We start from the raw sequence: 26,068 nt of genomic DNA, 5'->3' as shown, positions 1-26,068 counted from the left end.
CTTGATGACTGCACGACACAAAGCTTCACGCTTCACCTGGGCCCGTCAACACCTACATTGGACTGTTGATGACCGGCAAAATGTTGCCTTGTCGGACGAGTCTCGTTTCAGATGCCTAGCAACGTGCTGTTGAAAAGAGATTTACACCGCGTCGTACTCTTACGAATTTATGGGCAGCCCTGTAGGATTCATGGTGTCAGTTCCCGCCAGCACTACTTCAGACATTAGTCGAGTCTATGCCACGTCGTGTTGCGGCACTTCAGCGTGCTACCGGGGGCCCTACACGATATTGGGCAGGTGTATCAGTTTCTTTGGCTCTTCAGTGTATTTAGCCTTATTGACACAGTATTTAAATACCAGAAATCAAAGTAGCTTTTTAATACAATTTGCAGATTTTACTGCAGTAAATAATGAGCAATAAACATCAAAAGAAAATAGTTGAGGCACCATATCGCCCTTATGCCCCAGACACATTGGTCTCATGACTAAGCGAAATACTTGAATAAAGTTCAGTCAGAGGGAAAAGTTTAAAATTCAAGATTTTTGTCTTCGATTAGAGCAAATCATACAGATGACGCGGTTCCAATCACTGTCCAACTGGTGGCCGCTATCACCATTCATCAGATTTTCTGGCAGGCATATTTCCACAGATTCTGTAATACTGTAGTCGCAGAAAGATATTGTTGTGGTGAGAATCATAGTTCCACACTCCACTGACTGTCGGTGAAAACACAGCTTTCGGCAATAGCCGACTTGCTTGGTTGCAAAAGGCGAGTGCAACGTTGATGTTCAGTGCAGCGTTCTTTCACCGTGCGTGTGGTCTGTACTACGTAAGCCATACTACACTGACAAGGCATTTTGCAAATTCCGGCCTTCCGCAATAAGAAGTCGTCTTTCATCGATCCCAAAAGCCTTCAATCTTAGATGGTGGACGGAAAGTCACTTTTGCTTGAAATTTACAGAGAATTCTTGCTATTTTAAACTAAATGTTCCCAGCAAAAGGAAGGGAAGCTACAGACTTTGTCAGCGTGTTCTTCTCTTTATCCACTCCCTGATTCTTTCTTTTAACTGGCAGTACCCTTTTTATCTGCTGGGTGGAATATCAATTTTTTTCTGAACTCTGTCTTTAGGTAGGCGAGCTCTTTAGGCAAACTATTTGGATCTCAGACTGTGTAAGCTCTGTGTACGAGTGTTTCAAGCACGTTTATTGTTCGCGGCGGGTGATTGCACCTTCGCGCTTGCAAATACAGGTAGATATGAGTGGTTTTCCGATAAACTGAAAGCCCCAGAGTGCCAGCGTTCTGTCGTCTAACCAATACTTCCATCATCTTCCTCCATTTCCATAGTGAGCCGAATGTTGTCATGAATGGAGATGAGGTGATGAAGAAACTCCATCAGTTTATCTTCTTCATGGGGTCACACTATGAAAGTACTGTTTGTATTTCCTGCAAAATACAGTTGGTTTATGGGCAGCTAATTCAAGCTCTCTCTCCTCGAAATACTCCATAAAAGGGTAGGGAACCAAGGGACACAGAGGGCTGCCCATGGTGACGCCATTAGTCTGTTCAAAATATTCTTCGTTGAACATAATACATGTTGAAGCGCTCACGTCCACCTGTAACTTTTTTACAATTAGTGACAAAGAATGTGCGAAGGAAACCTTTGTAAAAAGTGATACCACATCAAAGTTAGGCAAACGGTCAGAACTGCTTAGACGGAGAACCAGCTGTCTATTCAAAAAGTCAGTTGAGTTACGGATGTGATGTGGTTATTTTCCTACCACGGTCTCAGCAAATAAGTGAGATGTTTGTCTAAAACATATGTAGGCACTCCAATGTTGCCCACTATTGGATGTAATGAAACCCTTTCCTTCCAGGTTTTTGGAAAGCCATACAGTCTTGCTGGTACACAATTATGTGGTCTTAACCATTTGATAATGTCCTGAAGTAAAGAGGAGGAATTCAGCAGCATAGAAGTTTTCCATTGCACCCGTTATGTAGGGTCGTGATCAACCCTTCTGCAGGTAGAGTCGCTTAGCAGGCCATGCGTTTTATCGTTATACACACTACAAGGTAACAAAACGGTTGCATTACCTTTGTCAGCCTTCAACACCACTACATCAGGCTGCCCTCGTAGATTTCGTAGTGCAGCCCTTTCTGTAGAGGTTAAGTTTCTACGTCGAGGAGGAGCTTTTAAAAGAGCATGGCAAGTTTTCCTTCTTATTTCTTCTACAGCATCCCAAGGAATGCCTCGTGCAGCTTCTTGAAGACGACTCACAGAAGTAATTAAAGGCGATCCTCTGGGTGAAGGTGCAAAATAGAGTCTCTTGCTTAACAGAGTCAGCCCCGCATCGTCCAAATTTTTCTCCATGAAACTGACAACGAAACGCCCTGCAGCTGTCTCTTATGGCGACGACTGCTGTGGCAACAGATGATCAAATTTCGACATCTGCCGAAAACTTGGATCCTTTTAGATTCAACCGAACTTTGCCGAAACCACTCCAGCAACCCAGTCCCGTGGTACAGGGGAGAGATGCGCTCCAACATTTAGATTTAACTGGTACAGTTCATCTGAAATGGCATCTAGTCTTCGTATTGTATAGAAAATCCTATCTTTGGCAATAGCGTGACTAGCCTTCTTAGTAACTTTCCGTGCAGCGGCAGTCTCAATAAAATGCGTTACTTTGGAAAATTTTGGTATTATGCCATGGTCCCGACATCTCAATGAAAGAGTTTAAGGACCTTAACAGTTTTGTGTTACGGCGTAGCCTCTCGAAACTTCGGACATGTGAGGTCATCTCCTCCCCGTAAGGATGCGAATTTTGAAATTGTTTCCACGAATTGAATGTTCAAACAAATTTTGAGCATACAGTCGACCGTCGTTAAAATCATCGCATGATATTTCGACTGAGCACCTGATAGTTATATTCAGGTGAGCTATCGAAGACTGACGAAGACTCGCTCCGTTCCGCCGTATATAGCACGCAGCGAGTCTTCCGGGAGTGCATCAAAATTCAGGTTGAAGACGGTGCACACTTCTCGGTGGCGGCGCCCTCGCTGGTGGAACCTCGGAACTCAGCTGGCCTCTGTGCCACCGCTCGCCGCTGCCGTTGGTGCTCTCTGTCGTCTTCGATTAGAAGAAATCGTGGAGATGACGGGGTTCTACGCACTGTCCAAATGGTAGCCGCCATCATAGTTCATCATATTTTCCTCTAGGCGTATTCTTTAATAACAGAGTCCCAAAAAGACATTACTGTTGTCAGAATCATAGTTTGTCATACTCCACTGAATGTCCAATGGAAATAGCTGACTCGCTTGGTTGCTAAAGTTTAGTGCAAGTTGATGTTCAGTACAGTGTTCTTTCACAGTGTTTGTGGTCTGTCCTACGTAAGCCATATCACACTGACAAGGTATCTTGTAAATGGTGATTAAAATTCTACTGGGTATTATGCCGGGTCATTGCTAAAAACTAACAACAATAATAAACTAAAACCGACGTTTCGGTCGAATTGCAACGGCCTTCCTCAGGGCACGACTGGTTTTGCGTGGGGGTAGGTGCTTCTATTTATTACGGACTATCGATGTCAAACGTCACTGTTGTAAGACTTTTCATTGGACCCCTAATATGATTGGCTAGTCATGACGTAAGGGAAGATGCAAGGAAAGAGGTTATTCGTGGATGTCCATGTCGTCAACGATTGGTAACTGTCCGCCAATCAGCGTTTGGATTCTGGTCACCAAGTTTTCCTCCTGGTGTTCCCGGAAGTGGACTGACAGTTGCTCTACAGCTGTTTGTGCAGATACGTCCGTGTCGCGTGTAGCTTCTGTCCCGCGACCGCTCGCGGTCCGTTGGACTGGGATGGCCGGCAGCCAGGACGTCGGGAGTTTGCAGCCATCTTCTTTGTTGATGTTGTCAGGCTGCTTAATAATTTCGATCGCCCCCGTATTTTGCGTTTTCGCATCCGCGATTCTTTCGCCAGTACTCGGGCTTCCTGGAACCTGATAGGTTGTCCACAGTCACGGTGGTGTTCCGCTATCGCCGATTTATTATGTTGTTGTAATCGTACATAGAGTTCGTGTTCTGCTACTCGTAAGCTGATAGGTCTCCCTGTTTCTCCTATGTAGGTAGCTCCGCACTCATTGATTCTTGCTGGCTAGTCTCCTGAACTTCAGCCTACGCTTCATCATTATTAAATTCTGATCTCATTCTATATCTACTCCCGAGTACGCCTTACAATCCAGTATCTGATTTCAGAATCTCAGTTTGACCATGATGTAATCCAGCTTCAATCTCCGAGTGTTTCCCAAGTATACCTCATCTTTTTGTGGTTCTTGAACAGAGTATTCGGTATTACTAGCTGAAATTTATTGCATAACTCAGTTAGTCTTTCGCCTGTCTTATTTATAGTACCAAGCCCATATTCTCCAGTAACCATTTTTTCTTCTACTTCCCCTACAACCCCATTTCAGTCCCCTATGAGTGCTAGACTTTCACCTCTCTTTACATAATGAACTACCAGTTCAATATCCTCATATACTCTCTCTTTTTATTCATCTTCTGTTTGTGACGTCGGTATATATACCTGAATCATTGTTGTTGGTTTGGTGCCGATTCTGACGAGTGCAATCCTATGACATGTAAAACTTTTTTTGTTTATTTATAGACACATATGATTGTTAAAAAACTAAAAACCCGCCTCGATTGCGAAAAAGGCACCTAGTGTTGTTAACCCAGGTTTGGGCGTAGATAACTACACCTTCTTCAGAACAACAATAAAACCCACAAGCGCCTAAGAAGAACTTTGTCAATGATTAACACTAGGTCCTTTTCTCGCAATCGAGACGGGTTTTTAGTTTTTTAATATATTAACTAGCGATTGCTGACGCGCTGCGATGTTGGAGGTTCTTACATATGATTGTGTCTACAAATATACAAAAAAATTTTTACAAAAGAATCAGAGACAAAATGTCGTTTTTTCCTCTGAAATGTCTCCAGTAACTCACTCTCTGCCCGGTCTTCTTTTTCATAACAAATGCTGCTCCCGTTATACCATGTTTTGCTGCTATTGATATTTCTCTATACTTGCCTGACCAGAGGCCCTTGATTCTCTCCACTTCGCTTTACTGAACCCCACCATATGTAGACTGAGCCTTAGCATTTCTCTTATCAGATCTTTTTAGTTTCACTACCTCCTTCAAACTTCTGACATTTCACGCCCCAACTCGCAGGACGTTATTCTGTCGTTGGTTACTCAGTAATTTCCCTATGGTCACCTTCCCCTAGGCAGTCCACTTCCGGAGATAATAATAATAATAATAATAATAATAATGGCGTGTAACGGGGGCCTCCCGTCGGTTAGACTGCCCGCCTGGTGCAAATCTTTCGATTTGACGCAACTTTTTTTATTTTTTTGGCAGACGTTCTATCCATCTTTTTTTTTATTATTAGACCGAGACTCGAACTCGGAACCTTTGCCTTTCGCGGGCAAGTGCTGTACCAACTTTTTTTTTTTTTTGCAGACGTTCTATTTTTTTTTTATTTTTTTTTTTTTTTGGAGTGAGGGGTTTTTATTTCTTTATTTATATGAAGGAAGGTAGGAGAAACAGAAACCTTCATTATTCACAAAATAAACATAGTACGTCCCGACATATGAGAACTGTCCTGGAAGGAACCTCGCTGCCGTCCTACAATGCAGCATGAAATAACAACAAAATCAAAGTGGGGCCACCTCCGGCACCCTAAAGAAAAGTATTTATGGATATTAAAACAAAATTTGAAATACATCCATTTGCTAACTGTTCAAGCGTGAGTTTTTCGTAGGTCGCATACGCACATAGTGTTCTTAGTCGCTCACATTACTTGGTCGGTTTCACAACGAAAGCACCACCGCTCATCTTTGCGCACCCGGCACACCCCAAGTATATGGCGGGTCCGCAAAAACCGTTACTAGGAAATTGGCATACCAATCCCTGTACTTTTGTAGCCGTAATAGTTTTGTGTGTCCATCTTGCAAGTATTGCCAGTAATCCAGGACGCTCAGTAAGTTCGTACGTGTGTCGCTATAGATGTAATGGACCGTCATACCTGTGATCCACGCCACTGCGTTCGTCTTATGGCCCAGAAATACGTTTCCTCTGGAAAAAATACTATGTCAGAACAGACTGCTGTATAGATAGTGCGCCGCATGAACGCTATAATCTTTCTTGCGAGAGTCCAGACAGCCAATGCCTCGCCGCAGACCAGCCGATGGTCGTCCGTATCCAGCACGCCGCATTGCTGACACAAGGGCGAATCCGTCAAATGTATTGCGTACTTTTTATCATTTGTAGGGTATTTGCGGTTGACGACAATGTACCATATTGATCTGAATGATGTAGGTAGGTGAGGGTGGTGGACCGTGCGCCACACCACGTGCCAATTAACAGCTGGATGTTTGCGTTCCACCCTATTCCGGGCGATCTGTCGAAGAAGCAGATGGTACACGTCCTTCGATGTCGACTGTCGGGTCGTCGGTAAACGCTCTCGACCGTAACTGTGTTCCACGACGAACGTGCGCACATACGTTAAAGGGGGCGATATATGGCCGACACTGACTGGAGGAAGATGCGATGTTGGTACGAGTTCTTCGATGATTGTCCCCGTAAGCGAGTGATTCCTGTTGCACCACCGTTTGAGCATAGTATTAATATACATGGCACGCGCCTTCTCGTGCACGTTCACTAAACCAACGCCCCCCTCTCGCGCTGGGAGGGTAAGCGTGTTGTACTGTACCTTAAAGAGTTGTCCCAGGCACACATAGTACCCAAAAGCCGCCTGAATTCTCATAGCTATCGCGCGCGTCAAGGGGAGAAGGTGTGTCAGATGGCACATCATGGGCGCGAGATAAAGGTTGACGAGTAACACTCGCTGCAGCATATCCATCGACCGTAGGGCGTTTAGTCGTACTGCCGTGCGGACTCTGTGTAACAGCCTTCGGTAGTTGTCCGCACCCGTTCTCGCTGTCTCTTTATGAAAGGTGATACCCAAACAGCGGAAGGTTTCCACCGCAGGTAAGGGTCCTTCCGTTCCTGGTTCTAGTCCACGCCCCACATGCATGAATTGTGATTTTCGGTAGTTGACCACACTTCCAGCTGCCATCCCATACGTCTGTAGCCAATCCAGTGCTGTTTGAGTCTCCCTCTCATTCCTTACGAGGAACACAATATCATCCGCGTATGCTCTGCATTTGAATGATAAATGCCGTTGGGAGATCCCGGTAAGACAGCGGCGAAGGCCTGCGAGGCACGGTTCTAAGGCGATCGCATAAAGGAGGATCGACGAGGGGCAACCCTGTCTCACTGATCTTCTTAAAATACTCAGTTCTCCCTCCGTTGACCACCATCGCTGATCTGGCGCCGTGCAACAGCCGCTCACAGCAGTGGTCAATAATGGCGAGACACCCATCCTGTTCATCACCGCCGCGAGGTACACATGATCCACGCAATCAAAAGCATGATCGAAATCTACTGCAACCATCGCACCCCGGAGGCGGCATGCAGCCGCGAGGGCGACGACGTCACGATAGTCTCCCAAGGCTGTGTGGATATTACTGATGCCGCCAAGACAAGTCTGATCGGCATGTATTCGATTCTCCAGCGACTTTTTGAAACGACTTCCCAGGATGCGCATGAAGATCTTGTAGTCACTATTAAGGAGGGTCAAGGGGCGATAATCACAAGACCGTTTGCCACCACGGGGCTTCGATATCGGTATCATGAGCCCTTCCGTGAGTTTAATGTGAACCGGTACTTCTTGCCGCAGAAGCTCATTAAACATACATAGCCACATCGGTGTCATAATGGTCACAAAGGCACGGTAAAACTCCAACGGGAATCCGTCTGGACCTGGGGACTTGTTGCAAGCACCTCGTGTAATCGCTTCCTCCAGCTCTTCACACGTAATTTCAGATAACCCGTCCGCTTCCTCGTTCACACTCGTCGCGTCTGGGATCTCTTCCAGGACGTTCCCCAGCTTCCTCTGACCCTCCCCGTTGCTTGCATAGAATCTGCTAAAATGATCCGTGAACGCCTGTGCTATGCCCCTTTGTGTTATAAAACGACGGCCATCGCCGAGATCGATCTCATGTATTAAATTGGTTGCGATACTTCAGGTTCCATGTGTCGACTAATTCCATCCCGTTGACCAGCTCCCTAAGTTCTTGGCTAGTAGTATAGTTAGTTTTTTGGTCCTTTCTGTTGAGCACAACTTCGGCGACTTGTGCGTCGATGGGGATGAAATGATGATATTTAGGACAACACAACACCCAGTCCCTGAGCGGAGAAAATCTCCGACCCAGCCGGGAATTTAACCCAGGCCCTTAGATTTGACAGTCTGTCGCGCTGACCACTCAGCTACCGGGGGCGGACACTTCCGGCCATCTGAATGGGGCATTAGTCAGGAATATTTTGCCCTCTTTGACGAGTCTATATGCAGCTTGGGGGTGACTTCTTATGCCGGAAGTCATGAGCCGCCTTTGCCGGTGATTTTTGTTCATAACTGAAGCAGTGATGGGTTTCGAAACCGGTCCCCTCCACGTTTTAGATTAACAGACAGCGAGGCTACCCTCAGACTACAGGTGCAAACTCTTAGCTTAGTAACCTTAAAATGGGAAACTGTTGGTCTCCACGTGCCAGAAATTCATGACGTCAATTGAGTGATCGACAAGATATGCACACCCCTAAGAGGGCGCGAACGAGACAATGACTAAGACAGTAATTTGAACCACCGAGCGAGGTGGCGCAGTGGTTAGCACATTGGACTCGCATTCGGGAGGACGACGGTTCAATCCCGCGTCGAGCCATCCTGATTTAAGTATTCCGTGATTTCCCTACATCGCTCCAGGAAAATGCCGGGATGGTTCCTTTGAAGGTCACGGCTGACTTCCATCCCGAACCTACCCTAATCCGATGAGACCGATGACCTCGCAGTTTCGTCTCTTCCCCCCCCCCCCCCCCCCAGACAACCCCACCCCAGTAATTTGAAAAAAAAAGAAAATGGCCGTTCGACGAAACACACGGTTGCTAGGCAGCCAGATACCTTCGAAAGAGACGACACGAGATGGTTTAGCAGACCACGATGATGTGCATAGGCTTCTATAGTCTTCAACCACTGCCAGTAGCCAGCATACGGATCGCTATGTTGTCCCATCAGACGCGCCCTTAAACATTGCCGCCAAAGCCACGCGTTACATTGACGCGCTTAAGGGTGAATTTCTGCAATGAACTGAAGTCGCACTACTCGAATGGCGTCACCAACGTTGCAAGTGGATTCCTGTAATGTCACTAGCGTGGTAACATGGCACTAAATAAGTATTTTTTGCTCTCTAATATCTCTCCTTCTCCCACCCCCGATTAGCCTCATTTCGACTGCCACCTCGTGGCTGAATTTTGGAGCACCATCGTTGTGTTCTAGTTGTCGCGACAGTAATTTTGCTGTATATGAATGTCTTATTAAAAAAATACCTGAAAAGTGTTGTAACAGCTGAACAGTTTCTTTAAGTATATAAGGAAAGCCTTGTTTGTGGATTCACAATATTAATTAGTGCAATACCGGCAATATATTCAGTTATACACACATCAAAAAAGTTTTGCATCACCTTGGTTCCGAGAGTCCCGGAACCTGTACAGAAAATTGAAATAGAGATTAACATAAATATCATTTCCGCTCTTTTTATTGCTCATGAAAACCACACATTGCATGTTGTACCACCATACAGCGAGACCTTCAGAGGTGGTGGTCCAGATTTCTGTACACACTGGTACCTCTAATACCCAGTAGCACATCCTCTTGCATTGATGCATGGCTATATTCGACGTGGCATACTGTCCACACGCTCATCAAAGCACTGCTGGTCCAGATTGTCCCAATCCTCAACGGCGATTCAACGTAGATCCCTCAGAGTGGTTGGTGGGTCACGCCGTCCATATAACAACCCTTTTCAATCCATGCCACACATGTTCAGTAGGGTTCATGTCTGGAGAACATGCTGGTCACTCTAGTCGAGCGATGTCGTTATCCTGGACGAAGTCATTCACAAGATGTGCCCGATGGGGGCGCGAATTTTCGTCCATGAAGAGAATGCCTAGCCAAAATGCTGCCGCTGTGGTTGCACTGTCGGTCGGAGGGTGGCATTCACGTATCGTATAGCCGTTACGGCGCCTTCCATGATCACCAGAGGCGTACGTCGGTCCCACATTATGCCACCCCAAGACAGCAGGGAACCTGCACTTACTGTACTCGCTGGACAGTGTGTCTAAGGCGTTCAGCCTGACCGGGTTGCCTCCAAACACGTCTCCGATGATTGTCTGGTTGAAGGCACATGCGGCACTCATTCCACCAGGAAGGAGGTATACGGATAGTGATGTCTGTAGTTCAACCATTCTCAGATGGTCAGTACCACGGTTCCATCGCGTCCGCATTGCTACTCTGTGCCAGGAATGGTTCTCAATAAGGGAAGTGTCCGGGCGTCTCGGTGTGAACCAAAACGATATCGTTCGTACATGGAGAGGTACAGAGAGAAAGGAAACTTCCGTGACATGCCTCACTCAGGCCGCCCAAGGGCTACTACTGCAGTGGATGTCCGCTACCTACGGATTATGGCTCGGAGGCACCCTGTCAGCAACGCCACCATGTTGAATAATGCTTTTCATGTAGCCACAGGACGTCGTGTTACGACTCGAACTGTGCGCAGTAGGCTGCATGATGCTCTCGACGCCCATGGCGAGGTCCATCTCTACAACCACGACACCATGCATCGCGGTACTGATGGGCCCAACAACACGCCGAATGGACCGCTCAGGATTGGCATCACGTTCTCTTCACCGATGAGTGTCGCGTATGCTTTCAACCAGACAATCATCGGAGACGTGTTTGGAGGCAACCCGGTCAGGCTGAATGCCTTAGTCACACTGTCCAGCGAGTCAGTAAGTGGAGGCTCTCTGTTGTTTTGGGGTGGCACTATGGGGGCCGACGTACGCCGCTGGTGACCATGGAAGGGGCCATAACGGCTGTACGATACGTGAATGCCATACTCCGACCGATAGTGCAACCACATCGGCAGCATATTGGCGAGGCATTCTCTTCATGGACGACAATTGGCGCCCCCATCGTGCACATCTTGTGAATGACTTCGTCCAGGGTAACGACATCGCTCTAGTAGCGCTGCCAGCATGTTCTCCAGACATGAACCATATCGAACATGCCTGGGATAGATTTAAAAGGGCTGTTTATGGATGACGTGACCCACTAATCACTCTGAGGGATCTACGCCGAATCGCTCTTGAGGAGTGGGACAATCTGAACCAACAGTGACTTGATGAACCTGTGGATTGTAAGCCGCGACGAATATAGGCATGCGTCAATGCAAAAGGACGTGCTACTGGGTATTAGAGGTACCGGTGTGTACAGACCACCACCTCAGAAGGACTCGCTGTATGGTGGTGCAACATTCAATGGGTGGTTTTCATGATGTTTATGTTAATCTCTATTCCAATTTTCTGTACAGGTTCCCGAACTCTCGGTTGCAGGTGATGCAAAACTTTTTTATTGATGTGGGTATTTTGTATACTGAAAAAGTGACAGGTAATCAAATGGTTCAAATGGCTCTGAGCACTATAGGACCTAACATCTATGGTCATCAGTCCCCTAGAACGTAGAACTACTTAAACCTAACTAACCTAAGGACAGCACACAACACCCAGTCATCACGAGGCAGAGAAAATCCCTGACCCCGGCGGGAATCGAACCCGAGAACCCGGGCGTGGGAAGCAAGAACGCTACCGCACGACCACGAGCTGCGGACGACAGGTAATCGCTGGTTGTCAAATATCGACGTATCACTTGCAGTTTTACTCGAGCCAGTTCTGTAGCTGTTCTACTCGAGACAGTTCTGCATGTCTGAATGTCAGGATTTATTATTATAGTCAGCACAACAACTCAAAATTTAGTTTTGTTATTCGAAAATAGTTCACGAATGCATCTTCGCTGATCAGTGCTACTTCCTTTACGGGTTTGAGAACCCCTTGTTATTTCTACGCAAAATCCACTTCCGAATCCAACTCTTGTGCTTCCTCTTCTTGTTATTGGATTCTTGTCTCAGTTCTTATGAATGAGAACAGCAGTTCCGGCGACACCACTATAATTTTGACAGGAGCGTATGGAAACATCAGTACACGGCGTCTCAGCCGTCGTGCCATTTGCTGTGCGTCACTTTAGCTGCATGTGGAAACCCAGATTAAGGGTATTCGCTGCTCGCACGTCGCCAGTATGGCCCGGCGATAATTTAACAAGGCCACTGAGTCTTGTCGGCGCATTTAGACCGCAGTATCGCCGTCGCATTCAGAGATATCAAGCTGGTTTGTGTTTTTAACGGAGGCCATCGCCGGCTGTCTTGAAACTGGACCTGTGACTGGCTACGTCAGTGTCACTCTAGCCACGCCGTTGTTCAGAGAACTGCTCTTCAATTGCACTGGTTCTCCGACTTAATACTCCCACAGCTACATACGAACTCTACAAAGCACTTTGAAGTGCATTTCCGTTGTACCAGATGTCACTGGACATTTTCCGATCCATTCTCATATGGTGTGCGGAAATAACTGCTTAAATTGCTGGCGCTGTTATTATTCTAATCTTATCTTCACGATACCTAGAGGCGTTGAAGAACGTTCCTAGATTCCTCGATGCTGGTTTCTGAAACTCTGTTAGTAGGACTTTATGGGGTAGTTGGCCTTTGTCTTCAAGCTAATGTTTTTCTGAATTTCCGTGACCATTTGTGTTGCCTTTCTTTGTATTGTTTCAGTATATCAGACAGTACTACTCTTTGTGGGTCCCACACACTTCACCAGGTTTCTAGGGTGGGTGACACGACAGTTCTTTGAGGAACTTCTTTCGCAGACTCACAGCATTCTTCCAGTACCTTACCAATACTTACCAGTATCTTGTACTATACTGAGACAGTTGTGTGACGTTCTGAAACTCGCACTTATTTCACCTGATATTTTGGGTTCAAACAAGACTGAAATAAATTTCACCTGATATTTTGGGTTCAAACAAGACTGAAATAAATGCCCTCTCAATATCGTCAGTCACAGAGTCTCATTCTTGAAACAACGAGGAGCAATTCTCAATCCCAGCACACCGGGAATGACATTGAAGTCCAAGTTTCAGGGTGGCCGGTGATAGTCGTTGCTCGATATCCTCGTCTGGAGTGGATCGAAGCCAACAGCTGGGCGAGTCGGTGACTACGTGGCCTTGTCTCCTCATCCCCCGATAATGACGTTGACGTGCGGACTGCGAAGCTGCAACATAAAAGTGGTATTAGAGTTGAAATAGCATTGAGACAGCATTATCCGACATACCTCAGATCTGGCTGTTAGGCCGAAAGTGCGGTTCATTTTAAAATCTCGAAGTCACCAGACCAGAACAGCGTATGGAAACTGACATCGGCTGAGGAAATCTACGCATAAGCAAGTTATAAATTCCTTCTATGTTATACAGGTGATTTGCCTCCACTGCAGCTCATTCTACAGGTTTTGCACGATCTGCTAATCCATTAGCATTATCATGCAGTAGCGTGGAAGAAAGATGAGGGATGAGCAGTGTTGCAGTACATCTATATCTACATCTGAAATACCCATGCCGCAAGCCACCTTACAGTGTGTGGCGTGGGGCACTTCCGGTACAGTTCGTGAATAGTACGTGAACTGTATTCGTAAAGCATCCATACGAACTCGATTTTTGCGTGATGGTCGCTTTTCGAGCAGCGCGTGGGAAATGAAGGCTCTCGAAACTTCAACAGTAAGCCTCTCCGTGGAACACAATGCCTCTCTTGCAAGGTCTGCTACTGGAGATCATTGAACATCATAGTTATGCTCTCCCTTTTTCAATACGTTTCCGTGACAAAATACCCCCTCTTCGTTGGATTCTCTCTCTCACGCTCTCTCTACTCTCTACCTTCCCTCCCTCCCTCCCTCTCTCTCCTTCTCTCTCTCTCTCTCTCTCTCTCTCTCTCTCTCTCTCTCTCTCTCGCTCTCACTCCCTCTTCTATTAATCCTACCTGGACTACTACTGTCGTAAGTGAACTGAATTTCGTCAGAGTTTTTCAATGAATCTTTGCTACTTCTGCTTTTCCTACAGTTAATTTTTTGTGGTAGTTTCATTTTACGTTGTTCCGGAAGTCTACTCCAACAAATTTTACATTTTGTGCTGTTACCTGTGTTTTCTCATCGATAATGTCCTCGAAAAAATATGAATCCTTCCACTATTTATAAGCAATAACTCTCATTTTGTGGTGAGGAGCAACTGTCAGTCCTTGCACCAACCGTTGATTCTTTCTGTCACAAAGCAGCAAAACATTGTGCATAACTAAAGTTTGAACAGACAAGAAACGTCGGTGATAAAACGCTATTAAACCCGACAGATTTTACATTAACCCTAGTAGTACCAATGCATTTTCCATAACGCGCATTACGACGTTGGGGGGGGGGGGGGGGGGGGGGAGGTGATTTGTTTCTACCTTAAAAGATGTTAGTAAAAAATTCGTTAGCTGTTGTTGAATTACATCAACAGCATACTTTGTAAAGAAGTACTGATATGTATGTTCGCTCCAGAACCTGAAAATATCTTTTCCATATTCTTAGTAACATAAATGCATTTTCAATTACGTATATTACCAAGGCGGGGTTATCTCATACCACCACAAAAAAATTGAAAAAGGCAAATTTCTTTTGTTTTCGTTAACATTTACTCCCAACACACCAACACACAGTTTTGAAAGATTTTGATACGTAAGTGAGATCGTGAACATGAAAATCTTGAAAAACATTCATTGCAGAAAGTGACATGTACTACTTAGACTTTTGGGTTCAGTTTAACTGAAAAATTTGAGACATTTATAGCATCTGGTAAAAGACATCGTTAAAAACATTAAAAATCTTTTTCAAAGTTTTAAAATATAAAGTGACTGACTGGATTACAATATTCTCAGAAGGTGAGCATAAAGTAACCCCCCTGGTACTGCGAGGGTTAAATATGCGAAAAACCTGGTGCCTCTTGCTAGTGGAATAACGGAGCGTTCCAGGGTCACAGGACAAATGTGCAGACCACAGACCTATCTCAAAATGTTCAAATGTGTGTGAATTTCTAACGTACCAAATTGCTGAGGTCATCGCTCCCTATACTTGCACACTATTTAAACTAACTTATACTAAGAACAACACACACACTCATGCTCGAGGGAGGACTCCAACCTCCGGCGGGAGGGGCCGCGCAGTCAGTGACATGGCGCATCTAACCGCGCGGCCACACCGCGTGGCACAGACCTATCTCATTGACGTCACACTATTATGGAGTAATGAGACAAACTCTGTACTTGCTTAATTGCGATATTTTTGGAGACAGACCAAATGCTTTGTAATAACGAACATGGTTTCCGCAAACATCAATAGAGTAAAACTTACCCTACCGTGTTATTTCACGAGATGCAGAAGGCTTTAGAAAAGGCCCTGACTGATGACGTACACGGTTGAGAGAAAACATAGTGTGCTGCTCTATCGTTGGAACGCAAGCAGTGATTGCACGTCGCTTGTATTCGGCAAGTTCTATATGGTACCAGAGTTCTACGCACCGGTCACACAGTACCCAAAACATCGGGCTGTTGATTTGTGAGTGCGGAGCTGGCGGCGAACAGCGTCCCAGATGTGTTCCATCGGGTATACATTAGACTAATTTAGTGGCATCAACGCGAGTTCATTATCATTCTCCTGAAACCACTGTAGCGCAGTTCTGTACTTGTGACGTGGACAGTTATCCCTCTGGAAGATAGCAACACGGTCAGGGAAAAATCAAGCATGAACGGATTCAGGTTATCATCAATAACTTTCAAATAGTCCATAGCTGTCGTGGTGCCTTCGATTTCTACCACAGGATACTTGGAAGCCCTGGAGAATGTCACCCCCTCCCACCCCTCCCTGCTTAACACTGCCCCCAGTGTTCTGAAGTTGTGGCGTGGTGCATGTTTGGAACAGCCTTTGTCCCGTATGACGGTATATGCAGACATTTCTTTCGCCCTGGTCTAACGAGAAAATTGATTCATTCGACAAGGCGTCCAGTATCGACCATATCGTGCCCACTGCAATCGTAAGCGACGATGTCGTTGAGTTAGCATGGGAATGCGTAGTTTCATCTGCTGACGAGTTCGATATTCGGCAGTGTGCGCCGAACGGTATGCTCCGATCGACTTCAACATCGAGCTTTGCACTCTGTCTTCAAATCTGCCACAGGTCGCAGCCTCTTCTATTTCACAGAGGGAGCAAATCTCCGAAGTTCTACGATAAGGCGTGGACGTCCAACACTTCGTCGCCTTCTAGTTTCACAGTCGTTCATCCACTTTCCATACATTATTAAGACATCAGCGCGCGAACAACTGATTCATAATTTTCAAAATGTTTATCCCGAAGCATTGCGCCATATTAATATGCCCTTTGGCAAAGGTACCTATGTAAGTGGATATCCATGTTTCCTACCCATTCGCCTCTGCTACACTTATGTAGGCGAATGTCGTGGGCGCATCACCATCAAGCGGCATTCAATCTCGTGGTGGGCAGTGGTCATAATGCTCTGGCTCATCGGTGCATTTATTGGCTTCCTAAAAAGCATCTCATGCACTTTCACATTGTCGCCTACTAAACACACTTTCGGAATATGAAATCAGGTACGTAACTGAAGCCTTGCTACCAAACAAGTCTCGTAAAGGGGTTGCACATGCAGAAACGAAAAAGCGTCCGCCGGTGCTCAAGGCAATGTGGTAGAACTGTTACTGTTCATGATAAAATACAGAAACAATCTGACGGGTAATTTTGTAACACAGAATGGAACAGCCCGTTGGTAATATGGGGTATCGTGCGTAAAGCCAGGTTTTCCTAGAAGCTGGAATTTACCGCCGCATTTTATGTCATCCCCCGAGAGTAACAAATCACTGATACGTAATCAGGGTGCAATTCGTAGCGCGCCGGTGCTTTACGTAACAAGCTAACTGGTCTGGACGAGTTTAATGCGTTGTGCGCTTCAAAGAGAAGTAAGTGCTGAAAGTCACATAGCGTTCGTGTGAAGAATATCTACAGAGTGTGCTAAAAAGATACAAGGGCGTTTGAGTGCCTGGGAAGATGAACTGTTAACTGACGCATTGTCTGTACCTATCTGTTCATTAGACATGATGAATCCTGACTTTATAAATATAGTGAAGAAGTAATTGGGACAGAAACTGGTGAAGTTGTCATAAGACAAGTAAGAGAACTCAAATAAAACAACGTTAATGTAAAACACTTTATCTGAACTCTCTTCCAAGACAGCACGTGTAGTGTGAATAGTTAATGCGCTTTCTGTTTCCTGCTATCTGGGAAAACATAAATGAGCGACTTATGTAAGTTAAGCGTTCTTGTCAACGCAAAACGCCCTATGCTGTTAAAGTAGCGCAAAGGTCCTGCTCCTAGAAATCCCTGCTTCATTTGTTCTCGGCAGCAGCGGAAATGTTGCAACTGTGTCGTGCCAATCCAAATGATTTCTTTGCCCATATGCATTGAACCTCCATAATGTACTTAAACAGGGAAAAAGACCCGATATAGATTGATCATTCTATCGGCGACAGTCACAACTGTGAAAGATTGGAGAGTATATGCTCGGTGTGATTTAACACTGATGAAGCTAGTATAGACGATAAAGTGCGATTTCCAAGTAGAATCCGGAATTCTCTCACCAGAAGATCGCTCATGAAATCCCCATTAGAGCAATCCTTCCTCTCCCAGACACATTTACCAAGTCTGATTTAAAGCTAAAAGATGGAGATTACTCGAAACAGAGGTGCAAGATTTGTCACAAATTTGTTTAGTGCATCCGAGAGCGCTAGATGAGATCAACCAATTCCCACAGATACATAGTTCCTAGTCATCTGTTGTGAGCAAAAGACGAGTGCCAACTAATTCCTTGTACTGCGTATGGTCTTCAGTGAAGTCGGCTACTTTTTCCATGTTCCATTCCCTTCCCTCCCCCCACCCCTCTCTTTTCTCATATTAGCTGTAATATTTTTAAGACTGTAATAACAGATTTATACACTGAATGTAACGGTTAAGTGTCCTTTTTTAAGTGATTGTAAACAAAAATGATTTCTCATACCAGAAATGATCTTGACTCAGTACTTAATGTCTCCTTTATCCTTCTTATCTAACACTATCCAACATCAGCAAACAGAAATATTTTAGAACTTCCTGTATTACTAGAGATCATATAACGTATGTAAGTAAGGAACAGGAGTGGCCCCAACACTGATCCCTGGGGCACCCCCATTTGACCATACACCACTCAGACCCCATATCATAGCCATTCTCAACACTATGAAAGATGACCTTTTGCTGTCTGTTGTTAAAGTAAGACGTGAAGCACTTGTGAGCTACTCCCCATAATCCATAATGCTCCAGTTTCTGGAGCAGTATTTTGTGATCAATGCAATCAAATGCCTCAGTTAAATCAAAAAAATATGCCTAGCGTTCGAAACCTTTTGTTTAATCCATCCAGTACCTCACAGATAGCGGAGAAAGCATTTTCAGTTGTTAAACCACTTCTAAAACCGAACTGTACGTTTGATAGCAAATTATGTGAAATAAAATGATCAATTAGCTTTTCATAACACCCTTTTCAATAACCTTAGCAAACACTGATGGCATAGAAATAGGTCTAAAATTGCCTACATTATCCCTTTCTACCTTTTTATAAAGCGGCTTTACCACCGAGTACTTTAATCGTTCAGGAACCTGACCATTTCTACTGGAAAAGTTACAAATATCGCTAAATACAGGGGTTATATGTACTTTAATATTCTGCTAGGTACTCCATAATATCCATGAGAGTCGTTAGTCTTCAATGATTTAATTACTGATTCAGTCTCCCTCTTGACAGTATCACAAAGGGGTATTTCAGACATCAATCTCGGAAAGGCATTTTCCAAGAGCGCTATGTGATTCCCTGTAGAAACTAAGTTTTTAATTCACCAGCAATGCTCAGAAAATGGTTGTTAAATACTTTACATTTAACTGACTTATCAGTAACAGAAATATTTTTACTACGTACTGACTTTATATCGTAGACATCGCGCTGCTGACCAGACAGTTCCTTCGCAACTGACCATATGGTTTCAGTTTTATCCTGTGAAGCAGCTATTCTATTCGCGTATGTAAGACTTTTCTGGTTTATCGTCAGAGTTTGTAAATATGTTTAAATTTAATGCAAATGGAGGATATATTCATGAAATACAGTAAATTTTAATCGTAAGTATGCTGAAATTGTTTTTCATAAGCAACCACACGTATGTTGCTATAAAGTATGGGTCGTATGCGTTTAACGGTGCAGTTAGTTGTCTGAATATGACAATTTACTTGTTTCATTTCATTTTTAATCTTTGTCTAATTTATTATGAAAAAAATGGAAATGAAGTCCCATGCTTCTTTACAGGGCGTAGGGGAACGATGCGGGAGACCCGCACCGCCTTACTAGGTAAGGTCCTAATGGAGGTGGTTTACCGTTGCCTTCCTCCGACCGTAATGGGGATGAATGATGATGGTGATATACATGTCTATAAAATTATTATATGTAAAAATACGAATTGTTACCCTAGGGCCCTCTTGTAGCCTACTTCACTTAAGACTGCAGGTAGTAGCAGGAAGTAGTTTGCGCTCGTCCGTTGTTCATAATGGAGCCGGCCGAAGTGGCCGTGCGGTTAAAGGCGCTGCAGTCTGGAACCGCAAGACCGCTACGGTCGCAGGTTCGAATCCTGCCTCGGGCATGGATGTTTGTGATGTCCTTAGGTTAGTTAGGTTTAACTAATTCTAAGTTCTAGGGGACTAATGACCTCAGCAGTTGAGTCCCATAGTGCTCAGAGCCATTTGTTCATAATGGATAACTAGGTACTATGTATCCATACGTCAAATCCATCCAACTTTTATCGAGTTCGGTTAATCTTTGCCCATATATCCTCTATATCCATCGTGCTGGAACTAAATGAAGTCAGTTTATTGTGTAAGTGGAATGCTATCAACTGTCTATCTGCTCTTTCTAGCGGAAATACCCTTCTAGACTTCTTGATTGGTTTATTAACTTCAGTAACCAAAGTCGTTACGAAGACATCGTGGTAACTAATCATTGTCTCTAAAGTGACGCTATCGATTAGGTCAAGACTGTTTACAGTTACTAGGTCTAAAATATTTCCATTGTGTGTGGGCTATCGAACTAGCTGCTCAAGATAGTTTTCGGAAAGCGTATTCAAAAGAACATCAGAAGACTGTATTTCTGCAATGAATCCGTACACGGCCCAGTCTCCAATCGCTAGTTTAAAGTCGCCTCCAACTAAAATTGCGTGATCTACACTGCTGGCCACCGTAAATGCAACACCCTGAAGGAAGCATCCGAATCAAGTGAAATTTACACCATGAGTTTGCAGCGATGAGATATGCAACTGATTAGAATTTCAGCGCAGAAGCACATCACGCGCGCCTGTGGCGCCACCTCATAGCGCCATTTAAGGCTGGGCGATTTCGACGAGTGTACGTTCGGCACGTGTGTTTACCTCGTGGTTGTTTCACAAGACGATTAGTTATGCCTCATAGACAACAGTGAACATCTTTTGATCAAGTATCCGAGTTCGACAGAGGAAGGATAGTGGCTTACCGAGATTGTGGATTATCATACAGAGAAATCGCTAGTCGTGTTGGACGAAACCAAACAACTGTAATGCGGATATGTGACCGTTGGATGCAGGAGGGTACGATGGACCGACGTGGTCGATCGCATTCACCTCGGTGCACCACTGCACATGCTGATAGGCAAATTGTGCGAATGGCAGTGACGGATCGCTCAGTGACACCCCGAACCATAGCACAGCACATTGCGTCTGTAACGCATCATCCAAAGTCTGCGCGTACCATTTGTCGCCGTTTACAGAAGAGTGGTCTGTCCGCAAGACGTCCATTGCTTCGTCTACCATTGACGCAGAACCACAGACGTCTCCGTCGCCAATGGTGTGATGACAGACGGATGTGGACGGCAGAATGGAATGACGTTGTCTTTACTGACGAGGCACGCTTCTGTCTGCAGCACCACGATGGTCGGATTCGAGTGTGGAGACACCGTGGAGAGAGGATGCTGGACAGCTGCATTATGCACCGCCATACTGGTCTTGCACCGGGTATTATGGTATGGGGCGGTATTGGATATTACTCTCGCACGCCTCTAGTACGCATTGACGGTACTTTAAATAGCCGGCGCTACATATCCGAGGTGCTGGAGCCAGTTGTCCTTCCTTACCTTCAGGGCTCGGCCACAGCCATATTTCAACAGGATAATGCGCGACCACACGTGGCACGCATTGTCCAAAGGTTCTTCGTCAATAACCAGATTGAATTGCTTCCCTGGCCGGCTCGCTCTCCGGATCTTTCGCCGATAGAAAACATGTGGTCCATTTGATACTTGGTCAACATGTTATCTACAAAATAATTTTTTTTGTGCTACCTCTTGTCTTTCTTGGTGTTGCATTTACGGTGGCCAGCAGTGTAGGTATTTCCGCGCTACTGAAATCAAATTTTCTTTCACTGGCTTTACAACCGTCACAGCGGAATCTGACGGCCGGTAAAACCATCCAACAATTAACTTTATTTTACCTAGACCTGTTGTACGCGACCAGATAACTTTAATGCAGCACTCAAATTCGACCTCAGCAGACATAATGTTCTGATCGGCTGTAATGGACATACCCCTTCCTATGGCCTCTAATCTGTCTTTTCGATATATGTTCCATGAATCGCTGAATATCTCAGAGCTTTCCTAGTTTCAGCCAGCTCTCGGTCCCGGTAATGATTTGACCGCTAGAAGTTTCCTGGAGGGGAGTAAATTCGCTAACTTTGTTACGAATACTTCGGCGAATGACAGCTAAAATTTTGACATTGGAAGTGTCATTACTCTGAACGCGGACAGATTTCTCTGTCTGCGAGAAGTCTGGCGATTGTTCATCAGAGAACCTCAATCTATGACCTAGCCTAAAACAAGACCCATGTGCACTCCAGAAGTACACTTCTACCCGAGTAGCAGCTTCCTTTGCACAGTGCACCCCCGCCTATCAAGGGGAGTCCTTCAGTTCCCCAGCCGATAACAAAGCTCCAGAAATCTGTAGCCAATAACGTCTTAGACTCGACGAAACCTTTAAGTGAGACCCTCCACTTGGCTCCAAACCAAAGGACCCCGATCGACTCTGGGAAAAATGTTTCATATTGCGAGCTCTGATTGTTGTCGAACATAGAAGAGTAGGCAGATCTCAAAAGATGGGTCACCCCATGTGCAGTCTCCTGCAAAATGATCGTAGTAAAATAGTATTTCTTACAGCTGCCACCATGCTGCCTGGATGACGTGACTTCTTCTGTCAACAGCTCACCGAAAAGTGCGCCTCTTCATCACACAGGGAGGCCTTCAGAGCATGAACGAAGCGATGTATCACGCAGTTCCCTTTCTTGCCATTCCGTTCTTTGCTGACCAACCGTACAATGTGGCCAAGATTGTGCAAGCTGAACTTGGAGTCTCTCTGCAATTCAACGATCTCACAAAGGACTCCATACTTCAACATTCGCGAGCTGTTCTAGAGAATCAAAGGTACGTCTACCCTAAATAATAACAATTGTTTGGAAATTATGTACTGTTGCTGAACATATAAGAATAGATGATCTCAAAACTTACGACAGATCACCGCGGGATGTATATTCAACCACACGTAAAGTTTAAGTTCAAATGGTTCAAATGGCTCTGAGCACTATGGGACTCAACTGCTGTGGTCATAAGTCCCCTAGAACTTAGAACTACTTAAACCTAACTAACCTAAGGACAGCACACAACACCCAGCCATCACGAGGCAGAGAAAATCCCTGACCCCGCCGGGAATCGAACCCGGAACCCGGGCGTGGGAAGCGAGAACGCTACCGCACGACCACGAGATGCGGGCAAAGTTTAAGTCACTGCACAGAAACACAGCACAGTATTATTTAAGATATTTAATATTCACTTACCAAAAGAATTCGAATATAATTTTCTGTTTACAGTAAATCAGCTACTAGAGATATCGTGTATGTTCTGTCAACGTATCCCATAAACTCTCAGAAACTCGTTGTATTCAGTTCCATGTTATACAGGTCACATTCATTACTACTAAAAGAACCTTAGCTGTGGCAGGAGATAGACACCATCAAAATAATAAAAAGACACAACAGCTACTCTTAAAATCTGCTTGACATGCTATCCATCAAGATCAATGAGACCATTAAAAATAAAATCCATGCTGAAAATGTATTACAATGTTGCCAGGGTACTCAAATCAATAAATAAAATAAATACAAAAAACACATAAATAGGAAGCATACCGTATTTATTAGAGTTTTATCGAGGCCAGAACAGAATCAGATAGTGGTAGAGTTTAAGCATAAGATTAATTTGAAAAATTGATGATATACTTGAAAAAAGAGACAGCATTGGTCGTATATTTTTTACTATTGCAAAATCGATTTTCTGTCACTGAGTGACCATCTTCAGTGCTAGAAGTTAAAAATTTTTTCACATTACGATCAGAGAGTACAACATAGAAAATCACAATTACATCTGCATATGAACATAACACTTGTTAGAAGCAAACCTATATTGTATAACTTAAATTGGGATGCACTGTTGTCACTAAGCTTACGGCAATCACATAGACTGAGGTCGCTGTTTACCTGCACTTGTTCAGCAGACCTCGGTGTGACGCGGCTTGACACGGCCTCTATGTGACATGTGTCACGTGAAGACATAGTATTATTGGTTTTGCGAATTATTAACACTAAATAACTCTTGTACTTTTGTGAATGGTGTAGTAATTCAAATTTAAAATGTACGTACAACACATAGCAGACGCAGGAGAATATCTAAAATTCATTGGCATATTTTTTTATAAACTATAAAACATAAAATAGATCGATGATAAGTTGTTAGAGTGCAGAACATATAAAAAGCAAAAGATAATTATGTACTGTTGCTGAACATATAAGAATAGATGATCTCAAAACTTACGACAGATCACCGCGGGATGTATATTCAACCACACGTAAAGTTTAAGTCACTGCACAGAAACACTGCATAGTATTATTTAAGATATTTAATATTCACTTACCAAAAGAATTCGAATATAATTTTCTGTTTACAGTAAATCAGCTACTAGAGATATCGTGTATGTTCTGTCAACGTATCCCATAAACTCTCAGAAACTCGTTGTATTCAGACCTTTTCCTCACCGCTATCTAGGGGGGAGCTGTTCTAGAGAATCAAAGGTACGTCTACCCTAAATAATAACAATTGTTCGGAAATTCATTGTGGTCTTCAGTCGACGCAGCCTTGTTCCCACACGTTTCTGAACGTGACCTACGCACTCCTGTTTAGTAATGGTAACATTATTTCCATAAGGTTTCAGCTCAGATACAGCAGCAAAAGACTTCGAATCACCATCACCCAGAAACTGTAGGTATCTGACCTTGTACCACAGAAGAGAGCGACTGAAAATGACTTTCACACCGGAAAGTTCCATGGCCCCACTAGACCCACTGTAATTCCTTCGACAGTTTTCTGCATGCTCGTCCTTCAATCTTTTAGGACACCTACAGTGCTTGGATTTAATTACAACATCTATAACTTTTGTAGTATCAGCACTTGTTGCCGTTATTACCCCATTATGTGGAGTGTGCCCACGCTTCTGCCACGTACCATCTAGTGCGACAGTCAGGTCCCTAGGATTCTGAACGTCTGGAATTTCTTCATTCACCGCCACAGATTCCTCCACTGCTTCTTTCATGGGTTCTTGGGCAATATCTTCAACACAGGATCCAACAACCGAGTTATATTTTGAGAATTTCGTTGGTGGTGATGGTAGATTCATTACACCACAAAACATTTGGCCAGCAGAGTATCCCTTACTGATTGACCTTAGAGCATAAACACATCTAATATTTACACCATAGTGCTTGCTTTTCTCACTATCAGTTTCACCTTGGCCTATTTCGACATATTCTGAGTTCCAAAATGAAACACTGTAATGACAACAAGCACAGTGAAGACAGATTTCTGCTGCAAATCCTATGTGTCGCTTAACATTTACTGACATGCTCAATTTGCAACATTCCTTACACAGTACTGAACTCTCAATCACCTTTGAGGGCAATGAAATGTTAATTATTTCGTTCACATTATCCTCACTACACTTCTCCAATAAACTGCAGTATTTTTCAGTTGATCCATGCAACTTCTTGCTTCTGCTAGAGACAGGAGTAGATTTCACTTCATGAATAACCTCACTATTTTCAGAATCATTTCCCAAGGTCGGAGAAATTGTCACAGTTCCATTAGTGTACCTCGGAGGAGGCTTCTTCCTCTTGTGAACTCTGTCACTAAATCGAGGCATTATGATAAGTTCCATTTACGCAATAGAAATACAACACAAATCGTGCAATAATCACCAAATGCTCAATGTAAACAACAGTATCCAAAGACTACAATACGCAGACAAAAGAATTGCCTATCAAATCGTGTTGCCAACATAATATAAAGTCTTTGGAAAGACCAGAAGTTTTGAAAAACGATGTTTTCAATGAACATGTATCCATGGAAATTCAATGTCGCGACATGCGCTCTACAGCACATTATTGAAAATAATATTTTCAGTACTTGGAGTTGAGCTACAGGTAAGATTAATATGTCATTTTAAAGAGGAAGATCTGTAGTATTTTATTTCACAATAAACTGAAAACCCATAATTTCATCATTTTTAGGTTCCGGGCTCCCTTAAGGTAACTTACATTAACACCTAAGAAGTGAGGGCATTTCGTTAGTATATGCTGTGCACATTTTTTAAATTATTAACATGATTACGGCTGCCGTCCTTTAAGAGCTAATAATTTAAAATTATATTTCTATATGATTAAATCGA

At 44.2% G+C, this 26,068-nt stretch overlaps 1 protein-coding gene across 1 annotated transcript in view; it reads left to right on the top strand.

Moving 5' to 3' along the window:
• LOC126455490 (UDP-glucosyltransferase 2-like) overlaps window positions 1-26,068 on the top strand; it is a 51,377-nt gene that overhangs the window by 13,418 nt on the left and 11,891 nt on the right. The window contains exon 3 of the mRNA XM_050091241.1: window positions 22,500-22,719. Coding sequence (XP_049947198.1) covers window positions 22,500-22,719 — 220 coding nt within the window. The remainder of the gene's footprint in view (window positions 1-22,499; window positions 22,720-26,068) is intronic.

The sequence above is a fragment of the Schistocerca serialis genome, chromosome 2 (genome assembly GCF_023864345.2).
Source record: "Schistocerca serialis cubense isolate TAMUIC-IGC-003099 chromosome 2, iqSchSeri2.2, whole genome shotgun sequence".
Classification (NCBI taxonomy): domain Eukaryota; kingdom Metazoa; phylum Arthropoda; class Insecta; order Orthoptera; family Acrididae; genus Schistocerca; species Schistocerca serialis.
This window is presented reverse-complemented; position numbering and strand designations above follow the sequence as displayed.